At 37.1% G+C, this 18,161-nt stretch overlaps 2 protein-coding genes across 2 annotated transcripts; both read left to right on the top strand.

Moving 5' to 3' along the window:
• The first annotated feature begins 1,294 nt into the window (after positions 1-1,294).
• On the top strand, positions 1,295-2,741 carry med7 (mediator complex subunit 7). Its single transcript, XM_082177687.1, has 2 exons — positions 1,295-1,453; positions 1,803-2,741. Exon 2 carries the CDS (start codon positions 1,812-1,814, stop codon positions 2,538-2,540), a length of 729 nt encoding a protein of 242 aa, XP_082033813.1. The 5' UTR covers positions 1,295-1,453; positions 1,803-1,811; the 3' UTR covers positions 2,541-2,741.
• A 683-nt stretch (positions 2,742-3,424) lies between these two features.
• On the top strand, positions 3,425-17,923 carry lonrf4 (LON peptidase N-terminal domain and ring finger 4). The gene is made up of 12 exons (XM_082177686.1): positions 3,425-4,481; positions 7,473-7,591; positions 8,499-8,621; positions 8,746-8,916; positions 9,583-9,712; positions 10,427-10,502; positions 12,041-12,155; positions 12,560-12,681; positions 12,899-13,057; positions 13,427-13,589; positions 15,019-15,168; positions 15,259-17,923. The coding sequence occupies exons 1-12, from the start codon at positions 4,169-4,171 to the stop codon at positions 15,406-15,408; spliced, it is 1,791 nt and encodes a 596-aa protein (XP_082033812.1). The 5' UTR covers positions 3,425-4,168; the 3' UTR covers positions 15,409-17,923.
• The last annotated feature ends 238 nt before the right edge of the window (positions 17,924-18,161 follow it).

The raw sequence follows: 18,161 nt of genomic DNA, 5'->3' as shown, positions 1-18,161 counted from the left end.
TCATCACAGACATTGTCTCAACTTATTTTAGAAAAAGTAACTTTTATATTTGCAAATATTGACAGTTACAATAAAGTATCCAGAAAGTGTGAATACATACCCCAGGACGATGTTCAAAGTATGTCATCTGTTTCTGAGGGGGGTGTGCCACTAAATGTTGCGTGGCAACCAGTGGTGTGTATATTGTATCACACAAACGGCCCATTAGAAAAAAACAACTCATAAAATAAATTTGTCATGGGCCACTAACAAACATTAACATTATTAATTAATTGTATCGATTTCTCATAATATTTATAAAACAGCCAAACTACGATGTCATTGGCCCTGTCCCAAATGGCACACTCCGGACTTGTGGACTTCCTCAGAGTCCACACTTTGGTGACGTCATGTAGTGCAGACCTATAGGGCCCTTGGCGCGAGTCCACGAGGGCGCATTGAGAGGTATTTTTGGGACAGACTCGATCGGCACGCCGGAAATAACGGTCTGGTTGTTGTTGGACAGGAGAAATCACATTTTTGCGCTCCGACGTCTTATCTCCATGTCCACTACACAGCCTAATTTTACAGTTCTATATTTTGATATTGTGCATATCACCTGGGCATTAGACAATAGATATATCATGCTTATTTAAATGATGTATACAGTTGTACATAATAATACATAATGTTCCATTTGAACTAAGATTACAATTTTAAAACATAATTTAAACATAATTTTTTTCAATTTACAGGTTTCAATATTCATACTATGTTTACATATGACTCAGTAAAGCCCTGCCATTCGTTCTATTTATTTAATGAATCATAATGCGATCGTATTATTAAACGCGCTATTATTATGTTAGAGACATCAACCACTGCTCGATGACCATAATGTTTGTATAAACTGTAGGTAGCAACTGATAAAATTTACATTTAGGTCATAAAAAACATAATATTTTCTTCTCAGCCATGTCAACAATTATCCGTGAGTGAAATCTCCTCCCATCTGTTGTCTGATTGGCCTTTCGCAAGGATTCCTGGGTAGTTAAAGTGCGTGGAGCCTGCTTCTATGCGGGCTTCGTGGAAGACCGCTTCAAGGGTACAAAGGGGGCGCTGCTGAGCACACTTCAGAGCGGTAAAATGCTGAATGGGACGCCCTACGGACTCGTAGACTCAGCGAGCACGCGCAATTCAAGTCCACGAGACCGAAAGTCCGCATGAAGTGCGCCATTTGGGACAGGGCCATTGAATACGCTTTACTTTGGACACGCCCTATTCTGCTCTTGGCCAATGAAATAGCTCGTTGCTACAAGACTGTGTACCAATGCAATCCATTTATGTTCAGACATGAAGGAAATAGAAATCGAGAATTGAGACATGCAGGAGGATCTGACCGCTTTGCTTATGTTTACTGAAAATCAGTTTTCGTAGCCGACACTCTTTTTGTTCAATAAAGCCAGCAGCTTCGGTATGTATTTTTTGTTGATTACTACAGTAATGAGTCCCGCTTTGCGATTCTCTATATCACTTATTTGGTGAACAGTAGCATTTAGCTTACAAGCTTTTAGCTGTTTCTAAACAAGTATTGTTGATAAAATGTTTATGGTTCCTTTTACTGCATTTCCGAAGCCCCCCCCCAATATGTTTGTTTGACAGTAATATATCTAGGAGAGCAAATCATTTTTTCAAAGCGAATTCTGTTTAGAATAAATAATTGTAGATTGTATCCCAGAGAGACAGAGTTTTAATAAATAATAATCACAATATTGCTACTACTAGTCTATTTAATAAATAGATTTGATTGTTTTCTCGACTAGATTTAAAACATGGGGGAGCCACAGCAGGTCAGTGCTCTTCCACCGCCTCCAATGCAGTTCATCAAGGAGTACACGGATGAGAACGTGCGAAAGGGACTGGCCCCCAAACCCCCTCCTCCTATTCGAGACAGTTACATGATGTTTGGCAATCATTTCCAATGCGATGACATCATTATTCGACCATTGGAGACCCAGGGCATTGAGCGCCTCCACCCTATGCAGTTTGACCACAAGAGAGAGCTGAAGAAACTAAATATGTCCATCCTAGTCAACTTTCTGGACCTTCTGGACATCCTCATCAAAAGCCCAGGCAGCATTAAGCGAGAGGAGAAGATGGAGGACTTGAAACTCCTGTTTGTCCACATGCATCACCTCATCAATGAGTACCGTCCTCACCAGGCCAGGGAGACGCTTCGGGTCATGATGGAGGTTCAGAAGAGACAGAGGTTGGAGACGGCTGAGCGTTTCCAGAAGCATCTGGAGCGGGTGGTTGAGATGATTCAAGGGTGTCTTGTTTCGCTGCCTGATGATTTGCCACAACCTAACAGCTCCAGCGCGGGAGAGGCTGGTGGCGCGGGGTCAGCTGGAGCCTCAAGACTGAAAACAGAACCTATGGATGTAGATGTGACGGGTGTTAGCTGCATGGTTGCACAAACGGACAAGAACGTGTCTTGTAAAAAGGACAAAGTGTGGGACAAGGATGCTGCAATGTGCAGTATTATTGATGAGATGACATGAGCTGTCTAAGGAATGTATTGTGTTTTTATTTGTTATTCAGGACATGCCCGTTCTTCAACTTTGTTACAAAACTCAACATAGGCAGACCACAAACACATACAGACATTTTTACTATTTAACACTGTGGTCTGCTCACACAGTCACTGAAGTAGAGCTGTATGTGTAAAATAATAAAGATCTGGTCTTTTCATTTTCATATCACTCACTGCTTTTTTGTGTTGTTTTCACATAAATAAAACAGACTACAAGCATCAGTTCAAGCCACATTATAAGCCACATGATAATGATAATGATAAAGGAAGAAAAAAGCTAGTTAAACTGCTCAGTAATAACCTGCTCTGCAGCCAGACAATGTTGTGTTATGTGATTTAGCCATTCTCAGTGTCACATGTTTACATGATGCAGATTGGTTGGAGGAAATGCAAACTTATACAACCTTTACTGCACTTATGCAATCTTGTATAAGTGCACTTTAGTCTAACCAGTGACGCAGATTTTAACCAAATGCACATTTGTATCATTGGTTGGTTGGTAATTACAATGCCTCTGTATTTGCAGTGTCATCCTATTATGCTTTAAGTCATTACTCACCAGCATGCCATTGAACATGTGTTCTACATACAGGAGTCCATAAATACACAGACATGAATACAGCAAGTATTCGAAGATTTATGTAGGGTTTGCGAAGGTAATGTTTATGTAGAAGGTGTAGACAATTTGAAATACATGTTTAAGAAATATTAACACAATGTTAATCCTCAGGGTTTATAATGTTATCAGTGGCACAGAATGCATGATCTCGGGAAGGGACTGCATTCAACATCTAAAGCAAAACCCTTTCCTACGTGCGGCAAATGTTAAATTACACAAAGAAAAGGCAAGAAAGCAATTATCAAAGCACATTTATTGAGCACCCATATATCCATGACAGCGTTTGTTTTGTAGGACTCTGTCATTGAATTAGTGCGCGAGATTCCCTGTTATGAAACGCGGCATTCGCTGTTTCACAACAGGGTGGAACGCGGAGCGGGGGAGCCAATGGGAAGCACCACCACGCGTCACGTGTTTTTTTTATTTATGTAATGTAATGGTGTCAGTTGCGAACACAGCATTATCTGCGGTCTAAACACAAGAGAAAGATGTTGGTCCAGCGAACTTAAAAACAGGAAAATAGAGATCCATCGGTCGCTTTTTATTTTGTCCTTGCACTGCGTTGATGGAGTTCGGAAGAGTCAGCAAAGCCACGCTGATCGGACTGAAGCGGAGTGAACCGATTCATCATACTACACAACAAGGGAAAACGTTACTCTCACAACAAAGACTGAGATATGATTGACAACAGATAATCATACATATTAAATCTATTGTCACATATAAAAGTAAGTTGGAGAGGGAATCCTAAAGCATGCTCTTAGTCTTGGCACACTCGGCTCAATTTCGCAGAAACTGCCATCGGCCTTTGGAAGCTTATAAAAGCAGTGATCATGAAATGAGATAGGACAGAGCTGTTAAACTACCCGTGTCGTTTAACTTTTTATGCATGCCACATTTCATGCTCAAGAATCGAGCTCTTTAACTTTTGACAAAGGGCATCAGCTGTTCAACTTTCAGGAAGAAGCTGTGACCGGATGAAAGAGTCCAGCATGGATCTGCTGGAGTGTCCGATCTGTCTGTTCCTCATGTGCGAGCCCGTGACCATGAGCTGCGGTCACTCGTTCTGCAGGAGATGCATGGGCGCTTTCCTGCCCTCGCGATGCCCCACCTGCAAAGAACGACTGAAACAGAGAGATGCGAAAAACATCAAAAACAACGTGCTACTGTTCAGCGTCATTGAGAAATGTTGCCCAGAAGAGACTAAGATGAAGTGTCACATTCAGGAGAAGCTGAAAACCAGCGAGTTTACAGAAGCGCTGCGTATTGCGGACGAAGGGATCGAGATGGGTAAGTTAAGGATGCCAATTCCGTCTACGAGGCAAATTACCTTATGCAACCACATTGGTGTTTCTTGTGCAACAGGGTTTAGTGTTCCGTATCGGTTATGACTACTGAACATGCAGATGCTCGGACTATAGTGGCTGTCTCAAAACGCTATGAACGGAGCTCGATTCGTTAATTCTTTCTATTAAACACCGTTTTTTATTATTATTACAGCAATCGAATTTTTTATGTTTAGTTGCTTTAAGGCGCTTTCGTTCAAAACACAGAGATACACACAGCGCGAGTGTAGTCGAAAGAATCAATCTTGAGAACCGATTCTTTTTTTGTGTGAATCAAAACATACATAACGATTCGGAAAACCGACCTATGAGTGTGATTACAGAATTAACCTGAGTCACTTACCCACCCGCAAGTTATTACTAACGTTATGTCTGGCTTAAAATAAACCAAAACTGTTACTGTTGTACGTAAGTCTCGCGAGACTTTTATCAGTGTTAATTATTGGTTGTTCACATGATTTTTTTTTGTTCTTATATATATTTTTTGATTTATAGTTAGGATGAATAAATCCACTGCGTTTATACCACCTATAAAAAGTAAACCCACTTTTTGCAAGAATTGCAAATATGGTGCATAATAGAATGATTGGTGACATGGAAGGTGCCTAGTTTGTGCTGTCTAGATAGGAAGCTCACTAGATTTTATTCAGCAAATTGTAACCTTTCTTTTTCTTGCTGTACAGGATATTTGTAACTCATAATAATAGCCGGCTCTTGCTTTTTATAGGACATGTATGCAGTGACAGCACACCTCATTCTGCTGAAGTAGGCCAATGAGTTTGTGAACCTCATATTCACTAATGAAAAAGGAATACATTGAATGCAATTAAAAATCTCCAGAAGTATGATGATTTGATGTTGAAATGAGGATCAAATTTACAAGGATCTGTAAATAGAATATCAATCATGTCAGTTCAGGACATCACTGTGGAAAATGCATCATAGAGATTATGCAATTAAATGGTTAGTTCACCCAAAAATGAAAATTCTGTCATCATTTACTCTCCCTCATGTCGTTCCAAACACGAAAGACTTCATTCATCTTTGGAACACAAATGAAGATCTTTTTGATGAAATCTGAGTGATTTCTTTCCCTCCATTGACAGCTACACAACTACCACTTTGACGCTTCAAAAAGGTCATACTGAGATTGTAAAACTAATCCATATGACTTGAGCAGTTTAATCCAAATTTTCTGAAGAGACACGATCGCTTTATACGCTGAACAGAATTTATTTATTTTTATTCACATATAAACATGATGTTCATTCTTGCGTGACGCAGCACGTCTGAGCTTCTTCAAGAACCAATGAAGTGTGTTCTCGCGCGTCAAGCAAAGATGGTTGAGCTTCTGTTTATGTTCGCTGATCAATATTTATATGTGAATAAAAGCCTAAATTCAATCAGTTCATTATATAAAGCGATCGTGTCTCTTCAGAAAATTTTGAATAAACCGTTTAGGATTAGATTTACAATCTCTTTATGAACTTTTCGAAGCGTCAGATTTGCGTAGCTGTCACAGAAATCTTCGATTTTATAAAAAATATCTTCATTTGTGTTTCTATGAATGAAAGTCTTACGGGTTTGGAACGACATTAGGGTGAGTAAACGATTCATCATTTACTCATTTTTGATAATTTTGAACTATCTCATTTCAAATTTAATATACTAAATGCATGTTTAGAATCAGATCAGCCTATAAACACAGGTAGGCTGAGATAATGAAATCCATATGCAGCAGGAGTTTGAAATCTGTTGTTTCTAGAAATATTTGCCCTAGATTGCAGCATAAAATTCATTTTAACACAGCGTGGGTTAGTTGAAGACTGTTAGAGATTGTCTTTGTGATCCACCTACTCACACACTTTAGAGCGGAGAGCTGTGCTTGTTCAAAGCAACAGTGATTTCATAATCTCAGGTCTCCTAAAGGGTTAATGAATACCAGTGAAAATGGGTTAAAACATGTTGTGAGAGGCTGATGTCACTAACAAGGGTAAATAAAGCCATGAAAGAATCTCTAGGGCACACATTGGTGAAATAACAAGGTCCCTTGGGTATACAATATACACAAAGGAGACATTACAGAACATATTCTAAGATGCATGAATGTAGTTGTAATGTATCTCCAACATAATGAGCTATAGTGCACTATAGTGTAGTTTGGTAGTATTGTAAGGCTCTTCTCTTTTAGATATAGCATGACTATTAACATCAACAGTACCATTTGTCTTTTAGTGAATTAAACGTATCATTTTACGGCCACTGAATGAATGCAGTTATCTGTCTAGTAATATAAACCCTCCCAGGCAAAACTCAGATGTCTGTCAACTCTTTGAATCCAATTAGAGGCAGTTTCCTGTACGCTCAGCGTTCTGTCCCACATAATCTTTCCCTCTTGTGTAACCGAGAATCCTATAACATAATCTGGTTTGTAACAGCCTGGTTATTTCATCGGTCTGTGCGCACATATATAAATGCAATCTGAATTTCTGTCCCTCTATATGCAATCATTTGTAGAGGTTTTGGATTTCCGATCACTGTCAGATCAGATCCCTTTGTAGTTGAATTTGATTAATCTCTAAAGCACGCTCATCCACCCCTTCCTTTGTTTATCTTATAGCAGGCGAACTCCATTCGTTGCATTTGATCTTTATGCATTACACAGTTTCTTTTCCTTATTTTTTGCATTATGCTATTAGATGGTCATCTCATGCCATCCAAGTGGTGCAGATGTAAGATGTGCACTAAAACACAATGTTCCCTAGAGGTGGGAGGAATGCTTATGCAGAGTGCTGCTGTTCAGAGATTATAGATGTCCATTTAGGTTTCTCTCTTTTTTTTAATGCACATTTAAAACAAAAAACTCCATAAAAGCCACATATCTATGTCTGAAATGAGACTGGGGATCATACTCTCCATCTTCATGCATCTACAGTCCCGGATGATGTGAGTCTGAAAGTGTGGCGGGCCGAGGCTTGCATGGGCCTCCGTCGCTTTTCTGATGCCCTCCGTGACCTGGATGACCTGTGCTGTGTGCGACCCAATTGGACTGAGGTGAGGGCCATCTTTGCTGACTACTGGTTATTTATATGTTGTCTTCTAAGGACAAGACTTTGATTACTGTTTAGGAATGGTGTTGACAGATGGGTTATATTCTGCATTCTTAAAATCTGTATCAATTTATTATACATATTTATTATTCTGCATACTCAAGCCAGATTTCTAAAATGTCGGTGCAGTCTCATGTTTTGGTTTTGCGGAAATGACTGACACAGTTTCATAGTTATATCATCCCTGTTGGTATGGACAGAGCACATTGTGGTTTGGCATTATTCCCACAGCAGTTTACTGGCATACACTGCCGTTCAAAGTTAATCTTTAATAATACTCTTATAATTTATCACTTTTATTCAGCAAAAAGGCATTTAATTGATCAAAAGTGACAGTAAATGCATTTATAACATTCATCAAAGAATCCTGAAAAAATTATCATGGTTTCCAAAAAATATTAGGCAGCACAATTGTATTCATCTTTGACAATAATAAGAAAATATTTCTTGAGCAGAAAATCTGCATATTAGAATAATTTCTGAAGGATCATGTGACACTGAAAACTGGAGTAATGATGCTGAAAATTCAGCTTTGTCATCAGAGAAACACATTTCATTTTAAAATATATTAAAATAGAAAACTATTTATAATTGTAATAATATTTCAAAATATTACTATTATTGTTTTTACTGTATTCTTGATCAAATGAATGCAGCCTTGGTGAGCATAAGATACTTCAGTCATTAAAAAATCTTCCTGACCTAAAACATTTCAAATGTAGTGTTTGATTATGTTTGGATCATATATATTATGTAAAACGGGGGAGATTTACTTTTATTCCCGAGGACTTTTTCTAAATATTGAATAGGAATATTTGTGCTAATAATTTGTTTAAATTCTGTGTTTTTAGGGGTTCTTTCGTAAAGGGAATGTTCTTCTTGAAATGGGCAGACAGACTGAAGCCCTCATCCAGTTCTACCACTGCCTGAAGCAGCAGCCTGACTTTGCCCCTGCGAAAAACCAGATTAAGAAGGTGGGTCTTTCAGAACGTTTCCAGAAGTTTGATGAACAGTTCACTTTTCTGGAGAGAGTCAGAACCAAAACATCCAAATATGGAGCACGTTTTGCATGAATAAAATGTTTTACGTGATATGCAGATCTTGGAAGCAGAGGGAATGCCTGTACCGGAAGAAGTTCCACGGATCCTGCATGTTGTGTCGGAGTACTTGCAAGATCCCTGTCCCATCACCAGCTCTGTAAGCCCCTCGTGCACAGATAGTCAGCGCTACACGCACAACAGTGCTGAAGGTCAAAGTGATGCCGGGCAGGTGAGGTGTGCGCACAGCACATATGTGACCCTGGACCACAAAACCAGTCACAAGGGTCAATTTTTTTACATTGAGATGTATACGCCATATAAAGGCTGAATAAATAAGCTTTCCATTGATGTATGGTTTGTTAGGATTGGACAATATTTGACTGAGATACAACTATTGAAAATCTGAAATCTGAGGGTGCAAAATAATCGAAACACTGAGAAAATCGCCTTTAAAGTTGTCCATTTATGGTCGCGATTGTGCTGCACAAAATTATTTTTTTATATATGTTTACGTTAGGAAATTTACAAAATATCTTCATGCAACATGATCTTTACTTAATATCCTAATGATGGCATAAAAGAAAAATCGCTAATTGTGACCTGATGTATTATTGGCTATTGCCACAAATATACCCGTGCGACATGTGACTGGTTTTGTGGTCCAGGGTCACATATGCTCTTGTGTAACATTGGTAATGTGAGCAACTAAAATATTAAAGTAAAAGTCTAAGATCTGATATAGTTGTGATTGTGATGTTTTCTTAAAGATTCTTTTTTTTTTTCTCATGAAAATAGACTTTGATGCTGATATGGCAATAAAAATAAATTAATTTGTGATGTGAGCTATATGGGAAAGTTTTTGCTCACTCTCAAGGTCTTTCCTGTTCTGTCCTAGAATGCAACTAAAGTGAAGCACGGCACCAGCGGCGAGTGCTGCCTGAGCCTGTGTCAGGCCGTGTCCTTCCTACCCACTGCTGAGGATGATGAGGAAATGATGATGAAGAGAGAGGAGAAACAGAACGGAGGTAAAGATATCTTACTGACTGCTCATGGAAACAAATGTAATGCATTCACATTTATATATGCACCTTCTAGAAATGATTAAAACATTGTTTTTGTATTAAATATAATTGAATAATATTTTCAAAGTTTAGTTTTTAAATGGATAGTTCCAGTCCAGAATGCTGAAAGGTAGTTAGTTTAGCTGCTTTGCTTCATACAATTTTAATTAATTGTCACTTGATGGTGATTATTAATCATCATTAATCTCATACTTTTTTTAAAACTATGCATTAAGTAGGCTAAGGAATACATAATAATGTGAGCATTGTTGGTTTCAGAAAATAGTGTGAGACTGGTTTGACACTTTGGCCATTATTATATTCATAGAATAGCACATTAGCCAAGCTATATATACAGTATAACACATCCTCGTGTGACCTATTGCATATGTGTACAAAAATCTAATAATATGTCATAAGTAAACATATGATATTCATTTTGATATTCAAGATTACTTTGGGTTTTGTAAGTTCTTTATTCATTAGTAGGTCATAGTAGTTCATTGTTCAACCCAGATAAACATAATGGGTTATATATTCATATTATTATTAAATATTATTATTCATATAAATATTATTTCATTTTACTTCATAAGCAGTTACTTTGTTTAGACATGATTAGACAACAAATCAGAATGACATTCATTCAAAGTTGATGTTGGTTGTTTGGTTCTTTAGGTGTGTGCAGTGTGGGCCGAGAGTCCTGCCTCAGCGTTCTGACAGTGACTGATTTTGAGTGCCCTCTCTGCATCAGGTCAGTGGAGATTTATAGTGTGTCCTTTTTCACTGACCTTATATCCTGCTACCAGACCCTTGCATTTTCTTGAACTTTGATACAGTATTTAAATGTTAGATTACAGCTGGCACGTGCTTAATTGAAGACACAACATGTTCTTTAATACTTTAACGAGTGTAATTCAAAATAGGGAAATGTATTGTAAGTTACTATGGAGCTGTTAAATGCTTGATTCTGAATGGTTTACAAACGTTCTAAGGTGTGCAATTATTTTCAGGGAAACACACAGCTAAAGTTGTTCCAGGCAGGTCTTACATTTTACATTTAGTCATTTAGCAGACGCTTTTGTCCAAAGCGACTTACAATTTAGGACTAAATTAAGCGAGTCATCGTGAAGAGGCAAAAACAACGCAAGTGCTCAAAATACGAAGTTCAGGCATTGTTCAGAGTAGCATAAGCCCGATAAGGGAGGATTAAAGAAAAAGGAAAGAAATATAATTTTTATATTTTTTTTTTTATATGAAGTTAAGTGCCCACGGAAGAGATGAGTTTTCAGTTGTCTTTTGAATGTTGTGAGGGATTCTGCATTCCGGATGAGGGTGGGGAGAGCGTTCCACCAGCATGGAACCGTGAATGAGAATGTATATACATGTATATATAATACATTATATATCCATATCACTTTGTCAAATGATTTCAGAGGTCCTTACAGCCTACAACAGCAAAAGAACATAAACCTACAAAGACATTGACCAAGCAAATCGATATAACAAACAATAATATAAAAATGACAAACTTTATCCATGTTTTCACCATGGAATTACCTTTCATTATCTATGGAAAGCACACTCTCTTTCTCCTGCTCTCTCTTCCACACAAACACACACACAAACACTCACACACACACTCACACACACTCGCTCTCTCGCACGCACGTACGTACGCACGTACACACACACACACACACACACACACACACAAACTTGTTGTCAGTGCTGCCCTGCGTCTTTATCAGTAAAATAGTTTTGCAACTGAAAAGCTATATGACATTTTTTCAGTTTCTCAGTTACGTGACTGTTCTTGAAGCAGTTAAACTCACACTGCTAGACACTCACAATGTTAGACACTGCTTGCGATGAGATGCATAAGAAATTAGTGTTTAAAGGATAACAATCTGACATATGTCTTGAAATTAAACATTGAACAGTGTTTTGAGGCGTGGTAACTGTAATGTAAGCGGAATATATTGACTCCGGGTTGTTGAATAATTTGTAAAATAATGGACAAAATAATGCACTACTATTTGTGATAATTAAGCGGCATGTTGTTAATTATTCCTTATCAATTGTTATAATCAGTTGATATATTTCTGCAAAGTGATCCTCTTCTTAATGAAATGGGATAAAACCAGATAAAAATGTATATCTGTCTTAATGAGGATTTTAAGTCTTTTATTCCAGAAGACTGTTGTGCATAAACAGATGTGTTTATTAACTTCCCACCTCTTATCTGTGCTCAATGGATCAATGATCACTATCATGATCAATGGATTAAAGGTTATTCTATGAGCCGGTGACAACACCCTGTGGACACACGTTCTGCAAGAACTGCATCGAGAGAAGTCTGGATCACAATCTCCGCTGTCCACTCTGCAAACAACCACTGCAGGAGGTACTACTGAAACACAGACCGTTACAATAATTACGTGTGTGTGTGTGTGTGTGTGTGTATGTATGTATATATATATATATATATATATATATATATATATATATATATATATATATATATATATATATATATATATATATATAATTCTAACTTTATATTAAAAAAATGCACTTGTGAGATATAAAGTTGTATTATTTGATCATTTATTTAACTTTATTTTACAATTAAATGTTTTATGTTTTTCACCTACAGAATAACATGTCTTAAATCAGCCCTGATTCTTCTAATTCAAGTCAATCATATTATGTTATCATAAAGTAAATAAACAAAAATAAAACCATAATCATATTACAAATCATATTACATAGCAGTATAAGTCTCACCACATTACTTCCTATTCCCAGTATTTTAAGAACAGGAAGTACAACCCCACAGTGCTGCTGCAGGAGATTATTTGCCGCCTCTTCCCCCAGCAGTTGGCAGAGAGGAAACAGGTGCACGAGGCAGAGATGGAAGAGCTCTCAAAGTGAGTACCCCTCTCAATGATAAAAAAAAAACTAAAAAAAAACTGTGCTCCTGCCTATTTATTTGCAAAGGAGTTTATCTGAATGGAATTTCTCATGCTGCTGAGGTCTGGAAGAGCTCCAGTATCTGCAAAATGGTGTCTAGAAGTCTTCACACAATATCAAACGTCTTCTGGACTGTTAAAGCATCTTTCAACTGACCATCTTTTATATCTCCAGTTTGACCAAGGACATCCCAATCTTTGTGTGCACGGTGGCGTACCCTGGCATCCCTTGCCCGCTGCACATCTTTGAGCCTCGCTACCGTCTGATGATGCGCAGATGTATGGAGACGGGCACCAAAAAGTTTGGCATGTGCAGCTATGAGCATGGCAAAGGGTATACAAATAAAATATTATGCAGCTAACATCTGTCATTTAAGGTTATGCTAGCTTCCGCACTTACTGATTTTAAGAAACTTAATTTATGCCTTATTAATTCTCAAATTATATACATACAGTCATGTGAAAAAGAAAGGACACCCTTTAGAATTTTATGGTTTTACATATCATAAAAATCATCTGGTTGTTAGCAGGTCTTAAAATTAGGTAAATACAACCTCAGATGAGCAGTAACACATGACTTATAACACCATGTCATTATTTATTTAACAAAAGCCATATATATACAGTATATATATATATATATATATATATATATATATATATATATATTACAGTGTTTTGATACTAGAATTTCCTGTCACAGCTTTGCAGATTATGGCTGCATGTTGGATATTTTGGAACTTGAACTGCTTCCCGATGGTCGCTCCTATGTGGATACAGTGGGAGGAAGTCGCTTCCGAGTGCTCAGGAGAGGACAGAGAGATGGCTACCAAACTGCTGATATTGAGTACCTGGAGGACCATAAGGTCAGAGGTTACAGATTGCCATAACTCAAATTTCAGATCTAAGTCCAAGAAAAAGGCACATTGGAAGAACTCTTTAATGCAATACAGCATTATTAAAGCACATAAGACTGTATGGCAAATATGAAAAAATTAAACCTTATAACCAGATAATACAAGAATCATGTAAATGAAAGTGCTCTCATGGGGCGGTACCACTGAAACATTCTAGAATTCTGTCTAATCTATTTAGTAACTATGGTGATTTCAGTTAGTTTAGTCAAATCTTAACTTAAGGCTTAAGATAGGAAGTATCTTTAATACAGCCCTTGATGTACTTCTCATCTTAAAGGTTACAGTCTCTTGTCACAATAGAAATCTGGCACATGTTTATCTGAAATGTTTCCTGATGGCACACTTGCATTCTATAATGTATGTTAATATTTAAACTAAAGTGCTGCCTGCGTGAGCCTCCGGGATATTATTCTACCCTAGCAAACTGTGGCAGTAGCAAGCTCTTTTTGTCATTTTATTATATTCTGTCATTTTAATAACAGTCAATCACAACTAGTTTTAATATATTATATATTATCAACTATAGTAAACATGCATTTCAGTACATTATATTAAAATATAATGATCTGAATGCCTGCATAAAGGTGGATCGTTTTGATACTGCTTTGACCTGTTGTGGGACACTTCCTCAAGATGTGCAGAAGTTTCTCACACTTTCTGTACACTATACACTACATAGGAAGTTGTGGTGCCCACTGAGGCTATATGTGGAAGTGATCATGACTGTTGTGATCACTCAGATGATTGTCACTATAACAATAATCAAGCCATTTGGCTGCCGCAGTTATTTTCATTAAATTGCATCTGGTTGAGCTCACATACTAGGGCAGGATACTGTAATTTCTCGGTTTAACACAGTCATTTCAACAGGTTCAGGTTGGTTCTGACTGGCAATTAAATGTTTATTAATGAAATGTTTAAGGCAAGTAGAGCCACACAACAGTGTTCAGTTATCATCATTAGTGAATAAGGTTGGACTTTTTAATCTTCTAGTCGTTTTCCCAATGGTTATGTGTCTCAACCACCTAAATAAGGTGTCATGTTTGAACATTAAATGAGAAGCATGCATAAAAGATTCATGAGGGGGTTATTACCACTATCACAAGCCTGAGCCTGTTTGCATGATAGATTGCTTATAATGGCTGTAAATATGAAACCTTTTGTTAGCACTGCAAATTTAATATCAAGTAAATACTTAATGCTAATTAGTGTTAATTGCAAGTGTATTCATCGAACAGCTTGTGATTAACTGCCTGTTAGTCAACAAATTCAAGCTCTTTTCTAACTCATCTTCATTATGATTTCACAAGCATTGCTTTATCATCTGGTTGATGAAAGCATATAAATAACAGGAAAACTTCTACTTGTTTGCGTTTAGGTCGAAGGCGGCGAGCTTGAATTACTGCAGCTTCTCCATGACAGCGTGTATCAGCAGGCGAGAGAGTGGTACCATCGCCTGAACAGCCGCATTCAGGAGCAGATCAGCCGGCAGTACGGCATCATGCCCGAGAAAGAGGACAACATTCAGGTCAGAGCACGCAGAATATTGTGTACATTTTGCAAAACCGTTTTAATAGTAACTTTTTAACGAGAATGAATGTGTTTTTGTGCGTTGCAGGCGTCTGCTAATGGACCGGCCTGGTGCTGGTGGCTGCTGTCAGTGCTGCAGTTAGATCCAGCCTATCAGACCACCGTTCTGTCTTTGACTTCCCTGAAGGATAGACTGGGTCATCTACGCATTGTACTAGAATACTTCTCTCAGAGCTAGGACAGAGACACGTTAAATGCCAATATTGCTGATCTCATTACATGCATGCCCCACGGAAGATTTTTTTTTTTTTTTTTTGTCACTTTTTTTTTTTTTTATCATAATCCATACACAAGATATTGTGCTTGGATTATACAACGGACAGCTATGATATGGGTTGGTTGAAAATAAGATGACTTGTTCCAGTGGCTGTACAACTATTGAATTAGTCATTGAAGCACCAAAGAATTAAGGACTCGTTCTACACAGAACAGCTGTTTATTGGTTCACGCTGTTCACTTCATTAAACATCATCAGAGTGGATGCCAAATGTTGCAGCTAGTTTTGTTGACATACATTTGAGATGTTTCCAGTAGTGCTGCGCCCTGGCCAGGATTTTTTTTTTTTAATGTGTAGCTCACATTTGTGGCCGAGAGGGAAACTGTTGGCCCAAGGTTCTGATGACTGAATAGGAGCTCATTGATTATGCATGAATTAAACGCTTATGACTACAGACTCAAAATCTCACAGTTCCGGCCGTACGTTTTAGTAGAATCAGAAATAATATTATGAAGAGTTACATTAATATTGATATACTAATGACAGAGAATACACTTCCTTTTTTTCCCATGAATGAAAGCTGCTAGTTGTGCTTGTTTCATTTTTTGTATTAAATCTGTTGCAAGCTTGCTGGCATAACACTAAGGAGGAGAGGAAAAGAGGAAAGAATTCTAGCAGTCTGTAGTATTTTTTTTGAAAGAAAGAAATACTTTTATTTAGCAAGAATGCTCAAAATCGATCAAAAGTGACAGTTTTATTTCTGTTTTTAAAAAATGTGAGTTTAAAAACTGTTTTCAACAACAACATAATAATAAGGCTTTGCCATCACAGGAAAAAATGACATTTTAAAAATATTCAAAAGAAAAACAGATATTTTAATTTTAATGATAATTTACAGTATTATTGTTTTTACAAATTTTTTTTTTTATCTAATACATGTAGCCTTGATGAGACTATAAAAAATTATAACATTAAAAATCTTACCAGCCCCAAATTTTTGAACAGTAGCGTATAAAATTCCCAATCAAACGGCAGTTTCAGACTTGTCATGGGCACCAGGGCCGTTGTGGGAGGTGTTGTGAATGTTTTAGCCATCTGGTCGATCAGTACAGCTCTCCAAACCACTTTGTGTCAGTCATATTGGATTATTTATGTGTGCGCTTGTGCCTTGTGTTAGGCCTTAATCTAGCTTCAGATATTTAGTTAAGGAGGACTGTGACATTTAATTTCCTTATTTTTTTCTTCTGTTTTAGTGCCACATTCTGAGGAATGTTAAAACTGCAAAGTTATATGTGATGTAACACTTAAATGGGCTTAAAACTTACCTTTTTTTTTTTTTTTTTACTCTGGTGCCATTGTTTTTTTGTTTTTTTTATAGCTGGAAGTCCAACAAGGGTAAAAATGCACCAACCTGCACTGTACATTTTTTTTCCACATTTTTCAGATTTTATCTGTTGTGCACTGCTCTGAAGATTACTGTCAATTTTCCATATTGAAAACCAGTTATTACCAGGTGGGTGCTTGGGTGTTTTGAATGCAGCATGCCTAAACGTACAGAAACGGTGTCTTGTTTGAGGAAATATAAATCTGGGTACTTTTGGATGAAAGATTTTTAGGGCTCGTCTATTAGGTACAGAAAGGTTCTTAAACTGAGATTGAAAGAGGCCTCAGTTATGTTTCTCACGAGACCGCAATGAATCAGAGAGACACATATACGAAAGGGATTCAAATCAGAATAGGATTTTATTTTAATTTGCTTTAGTAATTTAAATAATAGAAACGTTACTGATTGTTGCATCTGATGTGTTTTTTCATGTCTAAGGTGCCCTCTTGTTGTCTCAGGATTAAGGACTTGAAAATCACTTACAAATGCTTTCAGAACTGTTGCTTCATCTGTAGTGTGACTCAGTTACGTGCTATCGAGTCTGACAATGTCAAATGTTCACCCTTCTGTTTATTACTAGTGTATGTAAAAGTGGCAGATCCTGTGGTGTTGCTTTGGGATAGTACACGTGCAATGTGTGAATTTATTCTTCACTAATAGTCTCAGAAACAAGGAGAAGGACTCTCCTGTAAACCTCAAATCAGTTGAGACTTTGGTTTTATAGATTAGTCCAATCAAATCAAACTTAATAATCAAGATTATATCCATTGTTTTGTTAAGAAATTGTTAAGAATTGCTCGAGAAGCAAATATTTTCCAGTCAATGGCAAATAATGATTGATTGTTTGTTTTTAAATGATCCATGGATAGTATTTTGTCTTCTTTCTTTCTTTTTTTGTCACTAATTCTATTATTGTCATATATTGATGTGTTTGGAATTAAAGCAGCCTTTGCCAGAGTATTTTATAATTTGTAATCCCTGGTGTAAACTAGGGGCCTGTATCAGTGATTTTTCTTTTGAGAGATTTGTTGTATAACTCTTAAGGAGTTATACGATATGCATTATACTACAATAAATGTAACATGAAAATCATTCAAAATATCAATGCTTTTCTGTCATTGGAAATTGCAAAATCAAATTAATAATAATAATATAAATAAAACATTAAAATCAAACCTATTTATTTATAGTTTGTATTACCAAGCATCCACTAGATGGCGTCATACAATCACATGATTGGCACCAGATTGTCTGATGTATTAGCATCTATCAGCGTCTTCCATTTCTTACCGTGAAAGAGTAAAGATGTTAGTTTCCCCCCCCCCTTCCA

The sequence above is a fragment of the Leuciscus leuciscus genome (genome assembly GCF_965113295.1).
Source record: "Leuciscus leuciscus genome assembly, chromosome: 8".
Taxonomy (NCBI): Eukaryota; Metazoa; Chordata; class Actinopteri; order Cypriniformes; family Leuciscidae; genus Leuciscus; species Leuciscus leuciscus.
Note: the sequence above shows the minus strand (reverse complement) of the source record. Positions and strands in the feature narration are given on the sequence as shown.

What these genes read in the sequence shown, in the direction of transcription:
- med7 (XM_082177687.1), top strand. Translation starts at nt 1,812, where the DNA reads ATGGGGGAGCCACAGCAGGTCAGTGCTCTTCCACCGCCTCCAATGCAG.
- lonrf4 (XM_082177686.1), top strand. Translation starts at nt 4,169, where the DNA reads ATGAAAGAGTCCAGCATGGATCTGCTGGAGTGTCCGATCTGTCTGTTC. An exon ending in GGACGAAGGGATCGAGATGG is followed by an intron (nt 4,482 to 7,472) that starts GTAAGTTAAGGA and finishes ATGCATCTACAG; the next exon opens with TCCCGGATGATGTGAGTCTG. An exon ending in CGAAAAACCAGATTAAGAAG is followed by an intron (nt 8,622 to 8,745) that starts GTGGGTCTTTCA and finishes CGTGATATGCAG; the next exon opens with ATCTTGGAAGCAGAGGGAAT.